General features: G+C 38.1%; 1 protein-coding gene across 2 annotated transcripts in view; it reads left to right on the top strand.

The window, feature by feature from the left end:
- The first annotated feature begins 1,460 nt into the window (after positions 1-1,460).
- LOC117291184 (myosin light chain kinase, smooth muscle-like) overlaps positions 1,461-24,133 on the top strand; it is a 99,423-nt gene continuing 76,750 nt past the window's right edge. For both annotated transcript variants that reach the window (XM_033772763.1, XM_033772764.1), the window contains exons 1-4: positions 1,461-1,538; positions 12,704-12,788; positions 19,343-19,546; positions 23,264-23,443. In XM_033772763.1, coding sequence (XP_033628654.1) covers positions 1,535-1,538; positions 12,704-12,788; positions 19,343-19,546; positions 23,264-23,443 — 473 coding nt within the window. In that variant the 5' untranslated portion in view covers positions 1,461-1,534. The remainder of the gene's footprint in view (positions 1,539-12,703; positions 12,789-19,342; positions 19,547-23,263; positions 23,444-24,133) is intronic.

Raw genomic sequence — 24,133 nt, 5'->3', positions numbered from 1 at the left:
AAAATACTTTATGGAGTAAAAAATATACATTGCATGCTGTTCAACACAATAATATTTATTTTGAGTCCGTTGACGTCAAATATGTACGTCACTACCAGAGGAGCCATTCATTCACATCCCTCCTGTTCGTCTCTCTCTCATTGTTTGTGGAATGGGGTTCGCAGAACTTTATAGGTCCATCCTAGTCGGAGCTTGAGTAAAGGAAATTGTCTTCTTCTTTTCTTTTGCCCATCATAAATCAAGTTGGATATATCCCAGCTACATTTGATGCATACTGAATGGTGCAAGAATGCAGTTGTTTACATACGAAGTATTATTAGAGTGCTTCTTAAAGGCAGTGGACATTATTGGTAGTTGTCAGAGACCAGTCTTCGCACTTGGTGTATCTCAACATATGCGAAAAATAACAAACCTGTGAAAATTTGAGCTCAACTGCTCGTCGAAGTTGCGAGATAAAATACACCCTCGTCACAAGAGGTTGTGTGCTTTCAGATGCTTGATTTCGAGTCCTCAAAATCAAACTCCGAGGTTTCGAAATCAAATTCGTGGAAAATTACTTCTTTCTCGAAAACTATTAAACGTTACTTCAGAGGGAGCCGTTTCTCACAATGTTTTATACTATCAACAGCTCTCCACTACTCGTTACCAAGTAAGGTTTTATGCTAAAGATTACGTTAAGTAATTACCAAAACTGCCCATTGCCCTTTAAAACAGAGAAAAAGACAAAGCGTTTCAATTATTTACCCAAATGATTAAGATGACATAAAAAGATAAAACCCCAAACAAACCTGACTGTCTTTTCAGGCCCATATTATTTGCGATATCTTTGGCATTTTATTTCAAACACGGGTTTTATATGTTATGCGTTTTTGGGATAACTTTCCGTATGGCGCCACCACTTTTTCACTCATTTTTACAAAAAGGGATATATCAATCAGGTAAATTAGATACTATATTATTTTATTTCGAATGAAAAAGTGGTGGCGCCATACGGAAACTTTTCCCGTTTTTAATAACCTGCTCCAATTTCTTACCAAAATTAGATCACAAGGCTGAAGTAAAAACAAAACAAAACAAACGCCAAAAAAAAATACACGGGGGATTTCAACAATGCCACCCCCCTTAAAATGGATTATCCTCCGCTGACGGAAAACATATCTCTGTGTGTGCAGGCAAAAGTTATGCAGAAGAATGAACCATACTTTTGAAGGGGTGGCCAAATACCACCATCGGCATAGGCAGGGTTGATATAGTGGACAATAGGGGTAAAAATGTAGAAAATGCAGTTTGGAGGCAACACTATCTAGCAACTGTCAACTTCTTTATGCTGTATGTTAAAAGCTATTCACCCAGTTGTGTTATGGTTTGGTTTTGCACGCATGATTGGCTCATTGTCTGGTGTGTGTGTGTTTGACCTCGGTAGTTGACCTCAGAATCTATGCCAAACATGCGAGAGTGTTATTTTCTTTACGGTGTGGAGAGAGAACCCATAGAGTAAGGAGAACCCAACTGGAAGTACTGACTGAAGAATCCAATGGGTGAGTAATTTGTTCCTTTTATTCCTCATTATTAATTGAGGTTCCATAAACAAACAGTTTCACTTCATTCACTACCAGTGGCAACTGGTGATATTTCTGAGGGCTGAAAAGTCACTAAGGAATTCAGTGTATGTGTCATAACATGGTCATAGTTGTGGTGGAACCATCCACACGTGTGTGCTGAACTACAGGGTACCTTCCGTCTTGCGCTGTGTAGTGTGTCGCTTGAGTTCGTGTAGTGTGGGTGTCTATAGGGCCGACAGCCAGACATTTTGATGTCACTCTGAAATCCACACAAGCAATTATTATCGTCTAAGTACACAGTACACCATCAAGCATTATATAGATACAGCTGAGGGTTTGTCAATAACAAATTGTTAGTGAATAAAAGTTCCCCTTTTCGTGCACTTTGACGTGTAGTAAAAAAAAAAACATCGTGTGTACAATAATTCGACCGGAGCTATAATTAAGATCCATGGAGTAAATATTTTGAAAGTTACGGATCATTTACTGAGGAGAATCTTCGTGAATTCAGCGTTAGAAATGACATTTTTTAGAAAGGACGGGTTTGACGTGCCAAGTGGAATATAACTGGAGGGAAATTTGCTACCTGATTCTGGACACTCGGCTGACTAAATATGTACAGTGATGATGATTCAGATTTTGATTTTGATTTTGACGAAGAAGAAGGTAAGGCGATATTAATATCAATTAGGTTGTTAGGCTCAAAGGATAATTCACAATTATTATATTTTAAATTATAAATCTAAAGTCATCATACTTGTCAGTGATTTTAGGGAAAATTGCAATGTTTTATTTTTGTTTTGTCATTTTGTATTTTTTGTACTGAACAACGTTCAATTCAAGAGAAATGTTTTCTCGATTGACAATGCACCTTCAGAGAGCAAGTACAAAATTGGTCATTTGTGGAAAAGCATCCCAAAACATTGACAATTTTTCGTTATTTTAATATACATGTTAGTGCTGCCATTTTCGAGAACTTTTCATGACACCATTAGAACTAGAATTGGAAACAGAATTTTTGTTGTCCGCATCTTTTTTAGGAACAACTTACCATTGTTCTTCAAAAATGTCGATGTCTGTGAGGATGTTTTACTGTGAGTTGTATGGCTCTACACAAGAATAAAGTTTAAAGACAGTGGACACTATTGGTAATTACTCACAATAATTATCATCATTAAACCTTTCTTTATTACGAGTAATGGGGAGAGGTTGATAGTATAAAACATTGTGAGAAACAGCTCCCTCTGAAGTGACGTAGTGACGAAGTAATTTTTCACGAATTTGACCTCAAGTTTATAATTTGAGGTCTCGAAATCAAGCATCAGAAAGCACACAACGTTCATTATTATCTCGCAAACTCGAATACCAATTGAGCTCAAATAGAGCCCAATAGTGTCCACTGTCTTTAACAGGAAAGTAAAACTTATGCACCAAGTGAGAAGACTGGTCTTTGACAATTATAGTGTCCACTGTCTTTAACAGGAAAGTAAAACTTTCCAATTAAAAATATCGAAGGCCAAACTTCTCCATAGAAACTTTGTATACGGTGTCCTTGCGAAAGGGTATCCAGCCCTTGTATGTCCTGCTACGATCCAAGAAAATAGCGCCAATTGTTAGCGCCAATTCATCTCAAGAACTTGGTCACGCTGGGCCATTCAACATCTCAAGATTCATCCCTTTTCTTCAGCCATCTCTCCAACAGAGAGAGTTGAAAGCAAACTTGACTCCAAAACCTCAAAGCCATCACCAATTTCAGCTTACTTCAAAACTAACAATCAATCTTTTCGTTATTAAACTTGAAATGACTTTAGTTAAAAGTATTGAATGAACCAACAATTTGAAACAGATGAGATTTCGTTGTTTTAATGAAGAAAAAAAACCTTTCAGACGAAAATAAATAAGTGTGATTTAGAATGTGGGATTTAATGTCAATATTCAAATGGATTTTCGAAATTCTGTTTTTAGTGTTAGGTTCCCCCATTTGATTTGTTTACTATTACAAAAGTAGTGTGTTTACTCTCTCGAATGATGTTTGGTTCTTTACATGTCAGACTTAACAACTTGTAATGATGTAATACTGCTTCATTTGTTTTTGACAACTCAATCAAGTCGGTCTAACCAAATCCATTGTGAAATAAATCCTTTTGATAAATTGTTGTGATGGTGGTCGACCCTATAGGCAGACATTCCTGGCATAATATCATGCGTTCTAACCAGACAGGCACGCATTGTGCCTAATGATAATTATAACGAAATCCTGATTTAACTGGACACTATTGGTAATTGTCAACGACCAGTCTTACTTGGTGTATCTCAACATATGCATAAAATAACAAACCTGTGAAAAATTGAGCTCAATCTGTCGTCGAAGTTAAGAGATAATAATGAAAGAAAAAACACCCTTGTCACACGAAGTTGTGTGTGCTTTCAGATGCTTGATTTCGAGACCTCTAATTCTAAGGTCTCGAAATCAAATTAGTAGAAAATTACTTCTTTCTCGAAAACTACTCCACTTCAGAGGGAGCCATTTCTCACTACCAACCTCTCCCCATTACTCGTTACCAAGTAATGTTTTATGCTAATAATTATTTTGAGTAATTACCAATAGACTCCACTGCCTGAAAGGCAATTTAATTTATGTTTTGCACAATTTTCAACTTACTTATAGTTATAACGATCAATGGAGAGCTGTTGATAGAATTCAAACCAGTGTGGGAAACGTCTCCCTCTGAGGTAACGTAGTTTTTGAGAAAGAGGTAATTACGCACTCAAAATAAAATACTTCGGCCTGAACTGGAGCCTTTTTTATAGGCATTTGAAAGCACACACATTTGTGCAACATTTTCTTTCATTATTTTTTTAGAACTTCGTTGACAAATTGAGACGAAATTTTCACGGATTTGTTTTGGTATTTTATGCATATGCTGGGAAACACCAAGTGAGAATACTGGTCTAAGACATTCACCGAGGGTGTCCAGTGCTCCCAATAACTGCTACGATACAATTATACTGACATGCATAATTGGTTGAGTGTACCTCATTATGACATGAGCGTGGGATAACAGATCCTGGCGATTGTTTTCATAGTGCCGGGCTAACTATTTTTCTACATAATAGCTCAAGGTTTGCTCTATCAACACTAAGCCGCTGTGATAGGCCATCTAAAGACAGGCCAGTACCTTTAAAGGGAGTGAAACATTAAAGGGAACATACTAAAGTATGATTGTTTGATTGATTGAATTTATTGAATTTATTCGGATAAAAATACAGCAAGAACATGCCCAAAAACATACACACCAACAGGAGAAAAGACCCAAACCTAAATAGAACACAAGATAGAAATACTGCACAAGTGTGTCCAGGGATAACCCAACAGCCAATAACTTTGACGTATTTACATTGGGGTCCTCAAAAAAACAAAAACACAAAAACAAACGGACAAACCTATTGTTTTTTATAGACGAGAGCAAAGATATGAATAATGGAAAACAAAGCAAGAAAACACACACAAAAACAATAAGTTAATAACCAAATTATTTATTTATTTAAATCAATACAATAAAAATTGGTGTTCATTATTTTTTATAAACACATTATCCAACATTCTACGAAAATCATAAAATTTTGAGGGAAATCCACAACACGTTTTGTCACAGAATTTGTGCACGTTTATACTTATTTTGTTTGCAACGATCAAAACAAACTCGTTACTATTTGGGTTGTTTTCTAGACTTTGACCGTACTTCTCTGCAGGATTATGTCTACAATGCAAACAAACTGGAGCGTTGAAATTACACCATAGATAGTTTTTAAACACTAATTTCTGCAAAAAAGAAAAGAATTACATTTGGTGCTAACACTGTTATTAATACACCATAAGAATTTCATTTTGATTCTCTCTTAGTAAATTAAATCTATGGTAAAAGAAAAATACATTTGGTGTTATTTTAACACCACATATTTTAACACCATACGATTTTTAATTTTATTCTCATATCTATGTGTTTTTGAAGTGTTCTAACTTCTAGTATATCAACTTTATAAAAGTGGGCTTTCAGGAAGTATAATAAAAAACACAGACCACTACAAATTCTGTACTTAGTATTCTTTAAAGCACACGGTCACCAGTTGTAAGTAGGCCTTAACTGTCAAAGACCGGTCTGCACTTTGTTTGACCCAACTACAAATAACAAACGTTTGAAAGTTAGGTAACCGCACTTTTGTGTGAAGTTTGGGCTCAATCTGTAATCAAAGTCACGGGGAAGTAGTGTGGGGAAAAAAAACGATTTTCACGGTTTTCATATATATCAGATTGAGGACATCCGTTAAAACATTATTTTTGATATTGTGTGTATAAAACATCTCATGCCATAATTTCATTCTGTTATTCTGTTGTTATAGTCAATTACATTGAATTCTGTTACTGCTTTTATGGGACTGTTGTGCCTTGCTCGCCACTTTTTCAGAAGAAATGATAATCAACAAAACTCACGCACGTCTTTTTCCTTTCGCGACTTTTTCAGAAGAAATGATAATCAACAAATGTCACGCTGCATTTGTCCCATTTTCTTCTTAATCTGCTCTAAATGTACATTCATGGAACACATGTTGATGCGTGACTGAATTTTATGAAGATATAGCAATATTGTTAAAACATCCGGGATCATATTATTTTTTATATTGTACGAAATATTTCAGCCATAATTTCCTTCTAATGTACCATTATAGTAAATTTCGTCGAATTCTGTGACTGCTGTTATGAGAATGTTATGCCTTTCTCGCGAATTTTTCACAAGAAGCTATAATCAACAAATCTCATGCATTTTCTCAAAGTGCTCTAAATGTACTTTCATGGATTACAGTTGGTGCGTGGCAGATTTGAATTTCATTTTATGAGGATATAACGTTATTGTTGAAACATCCGGGATCATATTATTTTTGATATTGTACAAATTATCTCAGCCATAATTTTCTTCTGTTGTACCATAGTCAATTTCATAGTCGAATTCCGTGACTGTATGAGGATGTTGTGCTTTTCTCGCTGCGAAATACACCATGGTTTATTTTACTAATGCATTTATGTATTTATTTATTTATTATTTGTCGAGGTAATTTTAAAAATAGTTGGTTTCTATAGATTTTGACAAACTGTTATTTCAGATGGAAATGTTTTTGTTTTTTGTTTTTTTAACACATACTGGAAGAATCTTTAAAAACAATTCCTGCTATTTTTTTTATCAGAACCTCGTAAACATTCTATATACTGTTTTTAAACCGATATATTAATCCTGTGACAAATGTTTACAAACTGAAAGTACAATATATATATACGTGTATCTATCATGAGACGAAGATAACGGAATCAGCCGGGCGTAAATTGCATTTAAACGCACACTTGAAGCCCATCCATAATTTACCGTTTGCATTGTCAACAATCATTGATTGGACCCATTCAAAGAAAAATAACCCATCAATAATACCTTTCAGAATCACTAAAGTTACAGCAGCACAAAATATTCAGGACAATCCCATATTATAGTATGAAAGTCAAGGTTACACGTAACCCCCCCCCCCCCCCCCCCGCCCCATTTAAACTAACTTGTAAACCACGTTGGAAATGCAACTCTTTTTATATGGGGTTAATTTACATGTAATCAATCAATGCGGGTATTTCTAAGATATTTGATGAAAGCTGGTTGCCTGTTTTATTAATAGAAAACGAATTGAGGGAAACGTATGTACGTCTCAACAAAATACAAAGCCTTTGTATTTTGTGGCTTATTATTGCCATTGCTGTCGACCTTTTCGGGACCACTGTCTATTTTTATTATAGCATGATAGCGTTTTAATTGAACAGTAATGAAACCTCATGTGTGATTATGTCAAAGCTGCACGTGAATGGACATTTTCAGAGACAAGTCGGCCTTTGTGTCAAAAGTCTTTATTCTACTACTGTTCTTTGTCATAATAGAAACCAATCACCCTTTTGTTGGATAGCTATAAAACCACAAACCACAATCCTTATATGAATTTGTTTTTATAAAAGGAACTAAATTGTAATTTTCAGTTTGCACAGAAATATCCCCTAAAGGCCTACATACCGATTGTATTGGCCTGCTCACCCCGCAGGGTAACGAACATAATGGATACACACTAGACGTTGACATTAACATCTCAATCGGTCAAAATGCATTTTTAAAGCATTTAGGCCTACCGCAAGTGTTTTTATAAATTAAAGTGTTACAGCCGGTACCCCATTAATACGAATGTGGTGCACACGTGTGCGGCTTGTGATGTATTTCAAAACTAATGGAGTCTACATCACTTCCTTTAATTTAAGAGCAATTGTTTAAAGCAGTTGTTTAAATACCATTACTGTTAATACGTTGTACTTGTTCGACTCCTGAGACAAACAGTTTTTTGTGACGTTGTTTTACTCATTTTCCAAAACTGCAGCACATCATCAAGTAATAATTTAAGGGAAGCTTTCTACCATCATTATTTTCGACCGTGTAAGTTTAATGTAAATCTGTGGACATTGTGTTTTGTGTCGTACAAAAAAAGTACCCAACCCCTTCAGTATATATTCTTCACGTTAAAATGTTGAAGTCACGTTACATTTACTAATGAAAACCATATAATATACTTCCTTTTTATACAGTCCCTCTCTTTAAAAGCAAAGATAAAATCTAAGGACAAATAATACATAAACAACAATAACCACGTGTGAGGTTTACTGCACCCTTTGGCAAAATGGCCTCACGTCCTGCAAGGGTCCATCATGGGTCCACATTGCGAGGTGCACAGGTGTGCGTGAGTCGCCGTCTCACCATGGGCCGACAAATCAAGGTAACTGCATACAAGCACGAACTCAATACTTTTGAATAGGTTTAGCAGCCAGAAGAAAAGTCCTCGAAATGCCGCCATTGAAAATCAGCTCAACAAAACGCTGTGGAGAATAAAGGAAACTGAAAGAAATCTTTAATCTAGTATTTACTAGTAATGTATCATTTTGCGAGCGTAGTGTGGCAACCACAGGGTGCTGACAGGCCCACTTGTGTTCAAGGTGAACTTTGTATTTTGTTGTGGAATGAAGAAGACATTGGTATATGGGTCGAGCTACTACATACTACTGTTAGTGTTTGGCAGCAGTGCAAAGCATACCAGTCTCAAAATAATTAGCATCTCTAGGAAGGTCATCATTGATCTGTGGAATATGTCTTTGCCCAAACGTCTTGAAAACTCTACATAACTTGTTATGGTTCCATACAATGTCTTTAGTTGAACCATTTACAAATCGTTTTTTTGTTTGCATAACACTTGTTTCGCATCAATCTTCTCCATCTGACGACACAAGATGTTTTTTGTAGGTTTCAACAGTCACAACAGTTGTATAGGGGCTTACAAGGGCTTTCAATGTATGGAACTACTGCCCTCTGTCCTCTAAACGTTATTCAAAATGGCGAGACGTGCAGACGACTGACCATTAAGTTACCTACAAATAAACACACTTCAACCTTGAGTACTGTATATAGATATTATTTATTTTCCCTCTTTGACACCCCGCCTGGCTCGCGGAAATTTAGAGCCTGAACAGTCCATTCTCCGAGCAATCATGTCACACCAGCCTTCACCACGACCCCTACATAGCCTCTTCCGTCACTCAGACCGAACAATACCGCCGTGGTAAGGGGAGCTTGTCCCCTCTCGAGTCCGCTCAGTCTTCGAGGAAATGTAACCCGCGGTATGTGGCCGCGTTTTACTGAAAATAGCGTATGGTTTGCATGAACTGTGGACGAAAATAACAGTGCGAGGTGGAGAGAAGGGGATTCGCTTTAAAGTCAAATGTTATGATCTTTAACAGTTTAAAGTGTGTGTTTGCCTGCACTACACTACCACGAAATATAGACCTGGGCCGATTTCACAAAGAGCTAAGATTGATATTAAATTCAAATCAATCGTAGTTGCTAAGTAGTAAAGTGTGATGTCACAGTAGAAATAACTATGGAAATACTGAAAAATTGTCTTGCGGAGAATTGAATTGCTTTATGAACGGTCCCATGTCCATTCATGGTGGAAGGGTTTTTCCTGCATGGTCAACGCGGGCATCCTGCATCTTAAATCTGTCTTGGACAACATTTATACAACAGGCGCACGTTGTAATTATGGAATGTGTTAAACTAGCTGATTGGAACCTTTAAAACATATTTATATAGTGCCCTATATGCCTACCTAAAGGCACTCATGTCACACCTTTGGGTAACTACCAAAGACTGTGTATTCTCACTCGGTAGATCCCGACATTATGCTTAATGGAACATTACAGAATTGGTTTTGCTAGCAAAAAATTTGCTGACAGTGCCATCACTTTATGTAATCCACCATATACAAAAACCGACAAACCTGTTGAAGTTTGAGATCAGTCGGCCATCTGGGTCACGAGAGAATAGTGAAAAACCGATTACAAATTTTGCATTGCATCAATGCAATGAATAAAACGCTCACTGAGCGATAAACTCCAAACGCGAAATTAGATTATTTATTTCTCATCAAACATAAAGTTTCAGACATAAATTATTCAAGGGATGTTTTCTACTATCATCATCATTAGACCGTTTAAGTTTTATGTAAATCTGTGATCTTCACGACTTTTGTTTCTTTACACAATTGGTTCACAGTTGCAAGAAAAGCACCATTGTTGCACAACATTAATGTGCGCTTTCAGCTGCCTGTGAGAAAGGCCTGAAGTCTTTCTAAGATTCATATGATAAATGTTTTATACCACCAACAGCTCTCCGACCTGTCATTGATCGTTAAAATATAGTTTTTGAAATGAATGACCATAAAATACATGCTTTGGTGAGAATCACTGCAGCTATACGGATATATTATTCTGGTGTCCGTTCGCGAATGCTGCGGCCAGAAATGCGGTTGGTACCCGCTGTCATTTCGTTGAATGTGGATTCGACGTTCCTGTGAATCATACAAAAGTGCACTGAAAAATCCACCTCTTTGATAATGTGAATACATCATTACTTACTACCGTGTGTCAATCTTATAATAAGATCATTAAGTCGATTGTAATAAATCGAATATATTACTACTGAGCACCGTGGAAGTTTTTTGCTGTCTCAGTATATTATATAGGGCTATATAGACACTGTATTTACCTAAAACTTAACATGTGACTTGTATTGTATCTTGTTATGTTTTTGCCTTTAACCCAGCATAACGTAAACCAACCTATGACCATACCTTTACAAAAATGACTATACAGGTCACTGGATACCTTTGGTAATTGTCGAAGACCAGTATTGTCACTTGCACAAAGTGAAAAGTCTGTAAATATTTTGGCGCAATTGATCATCGAAGCTCCTAGAGAACAAGAAAAGAGAAAACACTCTTTTTGCACGAATTTGTGTGGCTTTCAGATGACTAAAAAGGGATTCAGGCCTGAAGTCTTTTAATATTTCAGTCAGAAATGACCTCTTTCTCAAAAACTACGTTACTTCAGAGGGAGCCATTTCTATCAATGATGTTACTATCAACAGCTCTCCATTGCTCGTACCAGGTTATTTTTTGCCAACAATTATCTTGAGTAATTATCACTAGTGTTCAGTGCATTTAATGGATGTCATGCCAAATGGTGTGACCACAGGTATCAAGATTCTAACTAATGTTAAACGTGTGTAAGCGACCACTGCTTGAAGGTCCCATTGCTTGCTATTCTTAGCACCCGCTGTCAAAGCGAATTAAAATTCCACGCGTTTGGCACGTCATGCCGGGCACACTGCAGGTCATTAACCCCCTCTTTGTTCAAAGGGTGTCACTGTGACGCCACGCAAAGCATTAATGACAGTGACATCACTAGTCCCATCCAATGTAGTCTGCCAAGAGCCCGATCAAATTCCGAGAGAGATAGGGCTAACACTTTGTTCCATTTACGATGCAGTGATATTAACAACCAATTGTTTGGAGAATAATGTCAACCCAACTGGAAATGTTTTCGACGAGTTTTAAACCATTTGAAAATAACAAGATATGTTAATAAGCATTCCATGCAAAGGATTAATGGCAGTGACGACACTAGACCCATCTACTCCTGTCTGTCAAGAGCCCATTCAATTACTTGGTACTTGGTTGGTTTCCTCCTAAAAACACCCTCTTGGTATTTTGGCTAGGAGGTCCCCCAATTGGGTAGGAGGTTCCCCAATTACTGATATAGCTATTCTCTTCAAGTTTCAGCTTGAAATCCACTCTGGTAGAATCATAATGTATAACCATACAACAGTTTACCAAACAAATATTATATCCTTTGTGGTATTCCTTATGAAAATCTCCTTTTGGACATCGTCCTATAACATATACCATAAAATACACTAATTAAATTACAACTTACAAAGTCATATTATGCTGAATGATCAGTACCGGATTATTCAGTAAAGTCTGAAGAAGAGACGAGACTTTTATAGCAAAATCTCCATGTTATCTTTCTCTCCATTCAACACCCCCCCCCCCCCCCCCGATGATGAGACAAGCTGTGGGTTTATCCCTGAGGTTTGTGGCTTGACTCTCGCTGAGTCTTAAGATTCCCCGTGATTGACTGGTGATGCGAAGGCAGCAGACAATGCCCTCCAAAATCGATTCAGCCCTGTGGCCTTTTAAGTCGGTCGCTCCTGAAACTTTGTCACGAGTCACCTAACAAGAACTTTAAATCAGATCGACACACTAGTGGCCCCGTTGGTTGGGCTCTCTGTTTCTTACTCTATGGTTAATGCACCTCCATGGTTGATGTAATCCGCTTTTAGTGGTGTTAATTTTGTTCTCTTCTTTTTTTGATTTATAAATGAACTGACGGTTCCGCGTAACGGACGTGTATTCTAGCGGGTATCTTGACTGATGGGAACTTAAGACACTCATTGCCTCACTGAGTTTATTCGTCAGTATTTGGTTCTACCTGTTAAGTGGTCACTGGCAGAGCAAATAACAGATATTGGATTAGCTCTTACAAAGAGAGATCATTTTGGTTGAACCGGCAGCACCTTTGGAAATTCTTGATTTCCCACTTAAAAAAATGTGATGTGATGATTAAACTGGGATAATGAGTAAGCACACATCTTTTGCATCTTCTGTTGTTGCAGATGACGAGGAATTCGAGCCCCGGGTGGCAACGTTGAAGCAGGGGCAGATCGATGAATTCTACGACATCAAGGAACAGCTTGGAAAGTAAGTCAAATTAGAATTATTTTATGTTTACATTTTTTCTTCAGATATTATTATGTTCTACTTTTTAGTTATTTATCCATGGTTCTACATGTAAGGAATGACGATATCGTTGTACTAGAACTCCACGAGATAGTATGAGCACATAGTGGCACATATGAAATGTTTTGATCTTTCAAAATATACTAAATAATCGATAATGCAAACTTTGAAAACCTTGGACAATTTACAACTGTGTTGAATAACTGTTTCTTTGTTTAAATTATATGAGACGAAAGTATCTCCTGTAAGGTTTTAGGACTAAAACTAATGATGAGGAGGTTTCTGCACAGTATAGGAAGATGATGATGATGATGGGAGCGTCCTTTTAAAACCCAAAGGAATGAAACATTCGTGTCATTGTGTTTATGATAAGTTATGGAATTCTATGAAAATGCACTGACACTAAACTGTGATATTGGCATCTTGCCGACCCCTAGCTGTGTCACGGGTTTCAGCCAGTGGTGGTTGTTTGGGAGCATTGACTTGTCTCTGTTGAGATGCACAAACTTTGAAAAGAAACACGATCGAATTTGTGTTGATTATTGCATACCGCAAATGTAGGCGGTTCAAAATCTGGAATTACCTTTTCAAATTATACTTTCACGTAAAGACACCGTATGAGCAGGATGAATTAAAAACAAACTAAACTAACTGGTTTCATCCAAAATGACATATTAGTTTGGCTGGTTATAAAATAACCCTTTTTTCTGGAAAGCATCATTTTGTTGTGCTTAAATACTTTTTTGTGCTTAAGCAGCTCTATGAAATTAGGCCCAGTATTCTCACTTGGTGTGTCACAACATACGAATAACATAACAAATCTGTGAAAATTTGGACTCAATTGGTCATCGAAGTTGCAAGAGAATAATTAAAGAAAAAGCACCCTTGTTGCACAACAAAATGTGTGTGCTTTCTTCAGGTCTGAAGTCTTTAAATATTTTAGTGGAAAATTACCTCTTTCTTAAAAACTACGTTACTTCAGGGGGAGCCGCCATTCTTACAATGTTTTATCAACAGCTCTTCCTTGCTCGGGGTTTCCAAGTTAGTTAATATGCTAACAATTTGAGTAAATACAAGTGTGTCAAGAAAAGTGATATGCAAGTCATTGTCCTCGCAGTCTTGTCAGCATGCAAGTTTTGTTCTGCTCAGGAATTAATTTGAAAGTATGATTAGCTCTTGCACTGAGATACAGCAGTCGTATCGGCTTTGAAAGTAATATCCCTTTTCAAAAAGCAATTCGAACATGCTTGTGAACACCTGTATGCATCGGTCACTAGATACCGTGTACACGATTGTAGGCCACTGAAACACAACACTCGTTCTAATTTCATAATCGAGTGGGCAACGGAGTGTGTTCCTTCCTCCATGACAAAGCACAAGTTCTGAGTGATTTGGGTCCTAAAATGACCTAACAATTACAGTGTGTGTTCGTTTGAAGGAGAAAAACAAGTTCCAACAGAAAGGCAGAGCAAGGGGAATTATTTAGCATGGCGAAACAGACCATCTGTAGAAGCCTGTACCCACCTCTAAAAGGCATCAAATCCTTGATACAATTTGAAAGGCTTCTTATCCAGTGCTGCTTTTAGTAAAGCCAACTTAGAAATCCAACAACCACTGCGCTTTTGTAAGCTTTGGAACTGCATAACCATAACACTAGACACATACGTCACTGTTTGGTTAAACACTGCACGCAAGATTTGTGTACGTTTCCCATATTCACAGTTTAAATGAGCTAAGGCATGTTAACTCCATGACATAATTATGTTAATATTAAGATTTTAGTAATGTGACGCTGAGATATTTTGTCTGTAAGTGTATGTAACTCATTGTCCTTCCTATAAACATTTGCCAACAAACTTTCAATCGCAAATTTATGAATACCCAATCGTAAATTATATAAATTCCTAGACCATGGAGGGATGCACATTACACCACATCATTAGTAGACTTGTGGACAAGTCGTTAAATCGGCCCCTCATCCATTAATGAGGAGTCGAAATCGGGGAGCCATCAGTTCGCGCGAGAGCAGTGATCTCGCGAGACCACTATCTCAGCGCGTGGGCCGATTTAACGACTTGTCCACACGTCTACATCATTAGTAAAGCCATAGAGAAAAGACCACGGTAAAGCCAACTAAGAAATCCAACAACTGCTGCGCTTGTGTAGCTTTGCAACTTGCATAAACCACAACACTTATACATCTCCGTCTAACACTGCACGCAAGATTCATGTACGTTTCCCCTATTCACATTTTAAATGAGCTAATTGATGTACAACATTCCACGACATAAGACTAATGATATTTCAGCAACGGGGCACAGATATTGTGGTTGCGAGTACAAGTAACCCAGTACCCTTCCCATAACAATTGTTGCATATGAATGCCCAATCGTATTAGTCCTATATGAATCCATATCATGGATTATTATTGAGCTTTGAGAAATGTATAGTCACTGACGTCAGCCAAAACTTAAATCTTCTAGTATCTCTTCTCTCTATTTGCCCAAGCCCAAAAGCATTTTTCATATAACAGGTGAGTTTATTTACTCTCAGGGGTCATGCGGTTTTTATTAAATGAGGGAGTGCACCCATCACTCAAAACGTTGACTGTACATTGTTGACAGAGCATGTAAATAACTTTGATAACTATATACAACAGAATGCCATAGAGTTTATATAATCCAGAAGTTGGTTGGCTGCCAGTGGTGGTTTTGATGGTGGACCCTTTGGGTTGAATACGGGTGTCTACGGTGTGTTTGCGAAGGGCTCAAGACCTTCCAAGAGGTGTCTGGTAGTACAATGAGCAAGGTCATATGAACAAGTAGGTTACCATCGAAGGAATGTAACCGATGATTCACAATAGGTGTAGATGAATCGCGTAGGACTGTTTTATTTTCCGATCGATGCCATAAATCGGAAAATCTTTTCGAGGATCATACATGAAAAAGTATAGCAAGGAAAGGTGTTCAAAGCAAATCGTAGTTTGTTCAGTAAACTATAGCTTTTACTTACAGTTTTCAAATGAATATAACTATTTCTACCATACACAATGGAATGAATTACTAAAAACAAATACTGAACATATTTGAGAAAAGTATATTATTTTGAGCAATTACGGGACTTGGTACGTTTTGTGGGATGTAATCATGTGACAATGCCATTACGTATATTCATATTCGACAATATTATTTTCAATATTATTGGAAGTAAGTAGGTCTTCAGAATGTAAGTATGTCTTCAGAATTGCCTAGGGGTAACCTGATTCCGGTGTGTGTGTGTGTGTGGGGGGGGGGGGTGATGTTAGACTGTTTTAATGAATAATATGGTATTAGCCTTTTTCGTAATGAACCTTTTAATAGTTGCTGATCTTGTGTTAGTACGCAGTCCTCCAAAGGAGAGATTTTATTTTTCACGGCAACATGTTACTTTCAAATTTAAACACAAGGATTTTTATCCATTACAGTTTCCTGACAGAAAGCGTAAAATTTGCCAGTTTTAAACCGCTGAGAAATATAGAGTTTCCTGACAGAAAGCGTAAAATGTGTCAGTTTTAAACCGCTGAGAAATAGTTAGTCCGTAAACCAACAGACATCTTTGTATTTGGTGCATTGCCAAACATTGCTCAGCCCCGCTCACACCATCACACTGAGCTGATGATTCTGAACCAGCCCCTACTTTTGTCCTTTGCAACCCAGCTTCTGCTTTCCTTTTCATGCTATACAGCCCGTCGCATAATTTGCCTTGTATACTGTTCAAAAGATTCGATCTGTAAAAGTTCACACCTCGAAAAAGAACGCATTGTCAAATGAAGAAACGGTGTAATTCAGATCTGGCTATGTCCTTTCTCCACTCAAATAACCTGGCCCAGAGCTCCCGCCCAACCTTTATGCAAGTGCGTTTCTAGGAACAAGTACTGCACCTTTTGTAGAAACTTTAGAATGGTGCCTTTTCCTGGTTTGACTCTGAGACGTATTTTGGGCTCTGACGTGCATGGAAAGCATTAGCGGGGCTCAATCTTACTAGGATTAAAGCCCAATCAAGGATTATTAGAAGTAAAAAGAGAGGGAACTTTGATTTGTACAGGTGTTTTCCATTTCTGATGTTTTGGGCAAGATTGTTCTCAATCTTCTTGTTTTGTAGTTGATTAATCCAAATGGTTATCTGTAAGTCGATATACAGCAACAAACTCCTATATCAAGGGATATTACAAGTTGCAGGTGTGATGTGACAAGTAGACACAATTTAGTGGTGAGCTCCCCTTAATGAAATTGGTCATTTGGATTGTATACCTCAATGATCTAGCCTAGTCTTGAATGAGTCCATCGATGGTGCTTCTCTAATACATATACTGTTTTGTGTTGTCCGTGGGGGTAGAAATTACCTCCATGATGGTTGCAACAAGTGTGCTTTCCTTTGGGATGGTTAGATACTATGAAACTACTTCACTGCAAAGTACTTTTTGTGTGAAGGTCATAATGGTTGAAACGACACTTCTTAATCCTGAAGCATGTTTATTGGAGATGTCATAAGCGCACTTATTACAGATAATGCCAAGTTATTTTTCTGGACATTTCATTGTTTGAAAAATATGGCTGAGTGAGGTACTGCTTGTCATCTCCGTTCTGGAGCTTGGTTCTTGAATGTGTCTTGAAATGGAAACAAATCTCGCCCTATTGAATAGTAAATACTATATTCACAGTGAACGATTTCCCTTGAATAGCAGAGCAAAATACCATGCAAAATGTATCAGTTGCTTCTCAAAAATCATCATTTGCTACTCAATTATTAGCATTCACTGCGCACAAAATCCGTTCAGTCGAAATATTTATGCAAAATAGCTAAATGAAATGGTTCCCCGATTTGACCAGTCAGGTATCTTGCTTGCCAGAAAATGCAATGGAATGTACAAGGTCACTCATTTTGTAAACAGAGGTCACACGTTCTATACCGAACAAGCGAAGAACAGAACTAGGCCAGGCAGGCCAACCTCAATATCCAGTTCGAACAAACTAACATTTAGTTTCGGCATTTGGGAAATCAATCTGCTCCCCACATCAAAACAAAACAAAACTTAAGCCCAATAGTACTGAAACACATGAAGCGCCAATAGTTTTTGAATGATGCAAAAATTCCTCTTCGTACAATATTGTTTTCACACCGGTGGTTGTCAGTACTTTTTACGAGCTGCAACATGTCACCCGAAGGAACGGATAAAGATTAGTAGGATATCTGCAACATGTCACCCGAAGGAACGGATAAAGATTAGTAGGATATCGGATGCTTACACCGCCTCTACACCTAGTGATCTTTTGAATCTTAATTCCATCTCAAATGGTCCCATAACTGTGTGGAAAAACCAGAGATACACCTTTTCTTTGAGAGGAAACAACTTTTGTTCCGAAGAGATTTACATCGCAGGGCTGCAGCTGGTGTCGACACATTTATCAAGATTTAGGATTAGCTAGGAATCTCCCTTAGGATTAGATAACAAACGGCCTTCGGATTTAAGCCAGGGGGGAACACTGGTTATTCGAAAACAAGTCACTTCAAAACGTCGTTAAAACGCCTTGATGTTTTGTAGCTGAAAAGTCTGACCAAACTTCCGAAAATCTGAGTTAAAATGCTCTATAAATAAATGCGGGCATTTTCTTATAAAAAAAATTGCCTCTTGGAGTTTTGTTTGTTTACGATTGGACGAATACTGTTACAAGTAGTTTATCCTACTGATGGAGACGATTGTTTGCTTTTCCATTGAGAATCTATTTAATAGATTTGCTGTTTTATGCGCTTGGGTTTTATGCGCCTGAGTTAAAACCGTAGAAACCGCCAATAATGGAGAATGATGTCACACGGTGTGTCATAGAGTCAGTAAAAGTCCTTGCTTTAAATGGGTGGCATTAAGTGCGATAGAGCAGTTTTGAATTGGTTGGAATTTGATAAAGTAAACTATCCACATAAAACGGAAGGACGTTTATTGTGGTTCACAAAATGCTGTGGCTGTGAAGGAGTGGGTGACGTCCTTTGGAACACACGGCAAGGTGATTTTTTAGCAAGAGAATTTAGTGTCTAAATAAATTCCCATTTTCCTGATTTGTACAAGACGTCTGGGCCCAATTTCATTTAAAAAAAAACTTGCTAACCACAGAAATGTGTCAAGCAATATTTTCTGCTAAACAGCTTATGAAATTCGGGCCCTCGTCAAGTCAAGTTAAGATGATGATTATACAACGATGCCCCCCACCTTAAAGCACAACAGTTTTGAAGAGTTCATGTCCTACATCCATTTTTCCTCCATGATCCATACAACAAACCATTCTTCATATGATGCAACCAACCAGAGAGGAAATGTTTATGGCCATGTTCCAGAGTGAGCATGTTGAGATTTTATGTTGAGATACACCAAGTAAGAAGACTGGTATTTGACAATTACCAAATGTGTCCAGTGCCTTTAAAGTTATTTAAGAGATGTACGTCCTATACATAAATAGTTAAATAAATTGTTTTTGTTTTTGTAGGGGCCGCTATGGAACCGTGTACAGATGCATCGAAAAGGAGACTGGTCAGGAATGGGCTGCGAAGTACATCCGGGCAATCAAGGCAACGGATAAAGAGGCAGCACGTAAAGAGGTGGAGGTGATGAATCAAATCAAACACCCGAAGCTGCTGCAGTGTGTGGATGCATTCGAGATGTCCAATCGGATCGTGATGGTCATGGAGTAGTAAGTATTGCGCTGCCATAATTAAGACAACCTGAACAAACTATTCTGCGGGCTTGATGATACTTCTCTGGAGGCAGTGAAGGCGAATACCTCCATGCCCCCTAGTCGTTGCCTTAGTGCCCTTTAAATGCTCCTGTAGAAATTTACAGTTTCCTCATAGAGTGCCCTTTACCAAGGAGACAATGCTTTGGTGCCCTTGCCCTTTCAAAAACGAAGCATACGGACCAAATTTATGATGCCTTCTCAACACAATCCAGGGAAACCAACAACAAACAAGCAATCGGATCGAATTTATTTTGTTAATAGCATTTGACCAATCAGCACAACCACAAATAACAGCCACATTGTAATGCCAATCTGCACAACCGAATCAAACAATGACATAAAACAATGGTTCATGAAAGTATGAAACCATCTAATGATAGTTTAGTGTACCCACAGATACTTTGTAAGTCTGCTGCCACCTAGCGTCCATGATTAATGTATCGCATTGTTGCAGTAATAACATTCAAATAATCGGTAGGCTGAGAGGGGCCAGACTTTATAATTCTCATTCCAACCTTGGTTTGATTCGTTGGAAATGGCACATGCAAGATGGCAGCAATAAGTACAACGTGAATTATAACAGAGTTGTTTTTGAACACCGTGCAGTGAACGTAACATTTATGTCACGGAAACCAGTTTGTCAAAAATTCTATTAAGCCACAGTTTAACCTCTTTCGTTTAACCTTGCTATCCAAAATATGTCAATTCCTCTTTAACAATTAATTATGAACAATTGAATTCCTCAAATTCTTTAGCCTAAGGTATTGCACTCTTTGAAAAGTTGAAAAGTCAATCGCCATAAAGAAGTGTTTAGGAACGTAGACTTTCAAACATCTTGAGGCAGTTTTGGGTTTTCACGCGAGGCTCTTTTCCGTCTTAAGTGGTCATCACCATCTTCAGGGAGGGTATTACCTAAACATGAAAACAAACAACTGCTTTGTGAATGAGCCACAACTGAGTGTCTCTATTATCTGTAAATGATCACAACTGAACGGTCTCATATGATGTCCTTACAAAAAAAAAGTGCCGACCCAACCGTGTAGTTATCTCTTTGGACACTGTTTATCACAAAACACCGAGTTTTATTTTCCAACTCGGCTGCTTCTTCATCGTGCTTACATTTAGCCGTTGTGTTTCCAGATGATTTGTCCTGAAAAGTGACTAGCAAATACCCTTTCGAAATAGACAACACGAGGGACACCATTGGAGATTAGGGGCATTAGTAGGGATTCGCTGACTAGTCATGCCCGGATGTATAGATGTCACCAGGGCCAATATAAAATAGGGAATTAATGAATGAATAACCAATATTGAACCCAAGGATTTCCGACGAGAGCCTTTATCAAAGGCATCCCAGTTGGTTTAATCCCCTGGAACTCCCCTGTGGTTCCGCCATTAGACTTCACAAAAGGTGCATTTATAAGTGTTTTTTTTTTTTTTTTACCAAAACTGACCTTTAATGTATAGAAGAAATTGCAAACTATGTGCTCAAAAGAATCGCGTAAAAAGTGAACGTGAAAGTTAAAATTAGTGACAAGAATCAACATTTTAGGTTGGCCCTACTTCAAAGTTTGTTGTTGATGTCCTTCATTCGTAAGCTGTTGAAGAAGGGATTCGTTCTTCGTTTTAATACAAACGGTTACTCTGCCATATGTGGGGTGCATTCTTAGCTTCAAATTGACTCAAAAATGACCTCCCTTTAATAAATAAAAAGTGTATGAACATTGGGGGCGCACTCCTGGTCCTCTTCTTCGGAAATCTTGGAACTTGGTGTACATTGAGCCACTAAGCAATGCAACTGGATTGGGCAGGGCGTCATAACATCAGCATAGTGCAACCCCGCCCCCTCCCCCTCTTATCCGAATGAATGCAACCAAACCGAGGTCAGGAAATGAGAATAGGTATTGATAATAGAAGGGCACTACTTGATTCTCGCATACGACGTCACAGTCTCATGAAACGCCCTTATCTGGGCGGGGGGGGGGGGTCAAAGGAAAAGACGTATCATTGGCTGAGAGTTGTGAGTGGCGCATGTGGCGCGCGCGACCATTTCTACCGTAAGCGACGACGGCCCATAATAAATGGGTCTAATGCATTATAATTCAGGAACATGAGAAAAGGGTGTCATCTTTTTTATAATAGGGAGGTTACGCGAGCAAAAACGTTAACGTGAACGTCAGAGAGGTGTGTCATTTCTAGGTGACGTCACCCCTTTGGGCTTATGCTCACGTATGACGTCTATAACACGTATGTTTTAAACGTGAGATTTTTACAACAAAATTTTCTGACGTTCACGTTCACGTTTTTGCTCGCGTAACGTGCAGCTAAACCTCCCTAATAAGTTCCTCTTGCAGCGGAGACCTTTCGGTGATGAAAAAAAAGAACTGTTTGCAAGTCTAGGGCAATCACTTGTCATAGATTAACATCCGCTCAAAAATTATCGAGGTAATAAAACCCAACGGTACCGGTGATTCACGGAGAAGTTTGCCCCCAATTCCGAAGACCTTACCATTCATGCGTGTATACAGGATTTGCCTACAGTAGACGATTAGTGTTAGAAACTGCTGCCTCATTTCCTGTTTGGGACTAGTCGCCGTACGTGCAGCGTCCGTTTTGATTACACGACGGGGGAGTAAGAGGGGGAAGTCTTGAATTGATTTGGATATGTTTTTCTTCCCTTCTTGGAACCGATGGGATATTGGGGAATACCATACTGAAACCCCAATGGTATAGAAAATGTCCATGCCTGACAGATTTACTGGTGATGAAACTTTAGCTGACCTCCAACTCACAACCGAAAAGTTTACAGTTTACAGCTTATTTACAATCTTATTTTCAAAGCAGCAGGTAACCGGGCAACAAAAGTAGACAACACATGATACTTTGGCTGATATAACCTGTTTGTGGACTTTCAGCTTGCAAAAAACAAGTTTTCATTTGAGGTAGACAAGTCAACCCAACGAATCCCCGTGTTGACATGTTTTGGGGGGGGGGGGGTGGGGCGTAGTTCACTTTGAAAGTTGCCTATACATAAGTAATATTGTGAGGTTATGCCATCATGCTACACATACTTTTATTTATATCAGTAATGGTTGTCAAGGGTATAGATATTCGGGGAAGGGGGTGTGGTCTTATGGGTTACCTTGCTAAAACTGTGAGATACCCCCACCCACTCCTGAAGCCCTGAATTAAGCCCATCTTTTGCTTGTAATTTGCGCTGCAGTAAGCATATCTTTATCTCGAATTATATTTCACAATGACGTTCAAAAAGTTTGGGATTATCCCCCGTGATTTGCGCCCGTGGCAATTTCGTTTTGTGATTGTTTGTTTGTTTGCTTGTTTGTTGCTTTTTTGTAACGATTTTTGCTCTTCAGCAACCGTAACTAAGCTCAATTTGTATTTTCTGTCCCATTCTGCAGCATTTCCGATGGGGAACTGTTGGAACATTTTATTTTTTCCTTGTTTGTTGTAATTATTTTTGCTCTTCAATTTTGCTCTAAATGCAAGTACGTTTTTCTGTATTTCTCCTTTTTAGATTTGTATAACACATGACATTTATGTAAGACAGCCGTTGTGCTGATATTTGCATTCTGTTGAAAGATTTGTTAAATAAATAATAAAAAAAATAAACCATAACTGAGCTCAATTGGTATTTATTTCTCCATTCTGTAGCATTTCCGGTGGCGAACTGTTTGAACGTGTCATTGACGATGACTTTGACCTGACCGAGAAGGAGGTAATCTTGTATATGAGACAGATTTGCGAAGGAGTGGAATGCATGCACAAAAGAAGCTACCTCCATCTTGACCTGAAACCAGAGAACATAATGTGTGTGGATAAAGTAGGAACAAGGTAAATGAATTGGAAGTAATTATTACTAGTAGTTGTGGGTCCAATCACGTGTCTCGCTGGGGAGGTGTGTTGGAGCCTTTGTTAAAGTCAGTGGACACTATTGGTAATTGTCAAATACCAGTCTTCTCACTTGGTGTATATCAACATATGCATAAAATCACAAACCTGTGAAAATTTGAGCTCGATTGGTCGTCGGAGTTGCGAGATAACTATGAAATAAAAAAACACCCTTGTCACACGAAGTTGTGTGCTTTTAGATGCTTGATTTCGAGACCTCAAATTCTAAACTTGATGTCTCGAAATCAAATTCGTGGAAAATTACTTCTTTCTCGAAAACTATGTCACTTCAGAGGGAGCCGTTTCTCACAATGTTTTATACTATTAACCTCTCCCCATTACTCGTAATCAAGAAAGGTTTTATGATGATAATTATTCTGAGTAATTACCAACAGTGTCCACTGCCTTTAAATAATAATGTTGGCAATGTCTGTCAATAGTGACACTCCTGGTGGAAAAACAAGAACTCTGATACACAAAGACAACCAAATGTTAGGAGGTTATGGTTTCCGAAATAGATATGTTTGAGATGTGTTCTAAATTGTGGCATCGACCATTTTACACTCGTCTACAGGAGCTCTAGATGAATGTTTGGATTTTCTTGCACTTGATTATGAACAGTATGCGGGTAAA

This window comes from Asterias rubens, chromosome 6, assembly GCF_902459465.1.
Source record: "Asterias rubens chromosome 6, eAstRub1.3, whole genome shotgun sequence".
NCBI classification, from domain to species: Eukaryota; Metazoa; Echinodermata; class Asteroidea; order Forcipulatida; family Asteriidae; genus Asterias; species Asterias rubens.
Note: the sequence above shows the minus strand (reverse complement) of the source record. Positions and strands in the feature narration are given on the sequence as shown.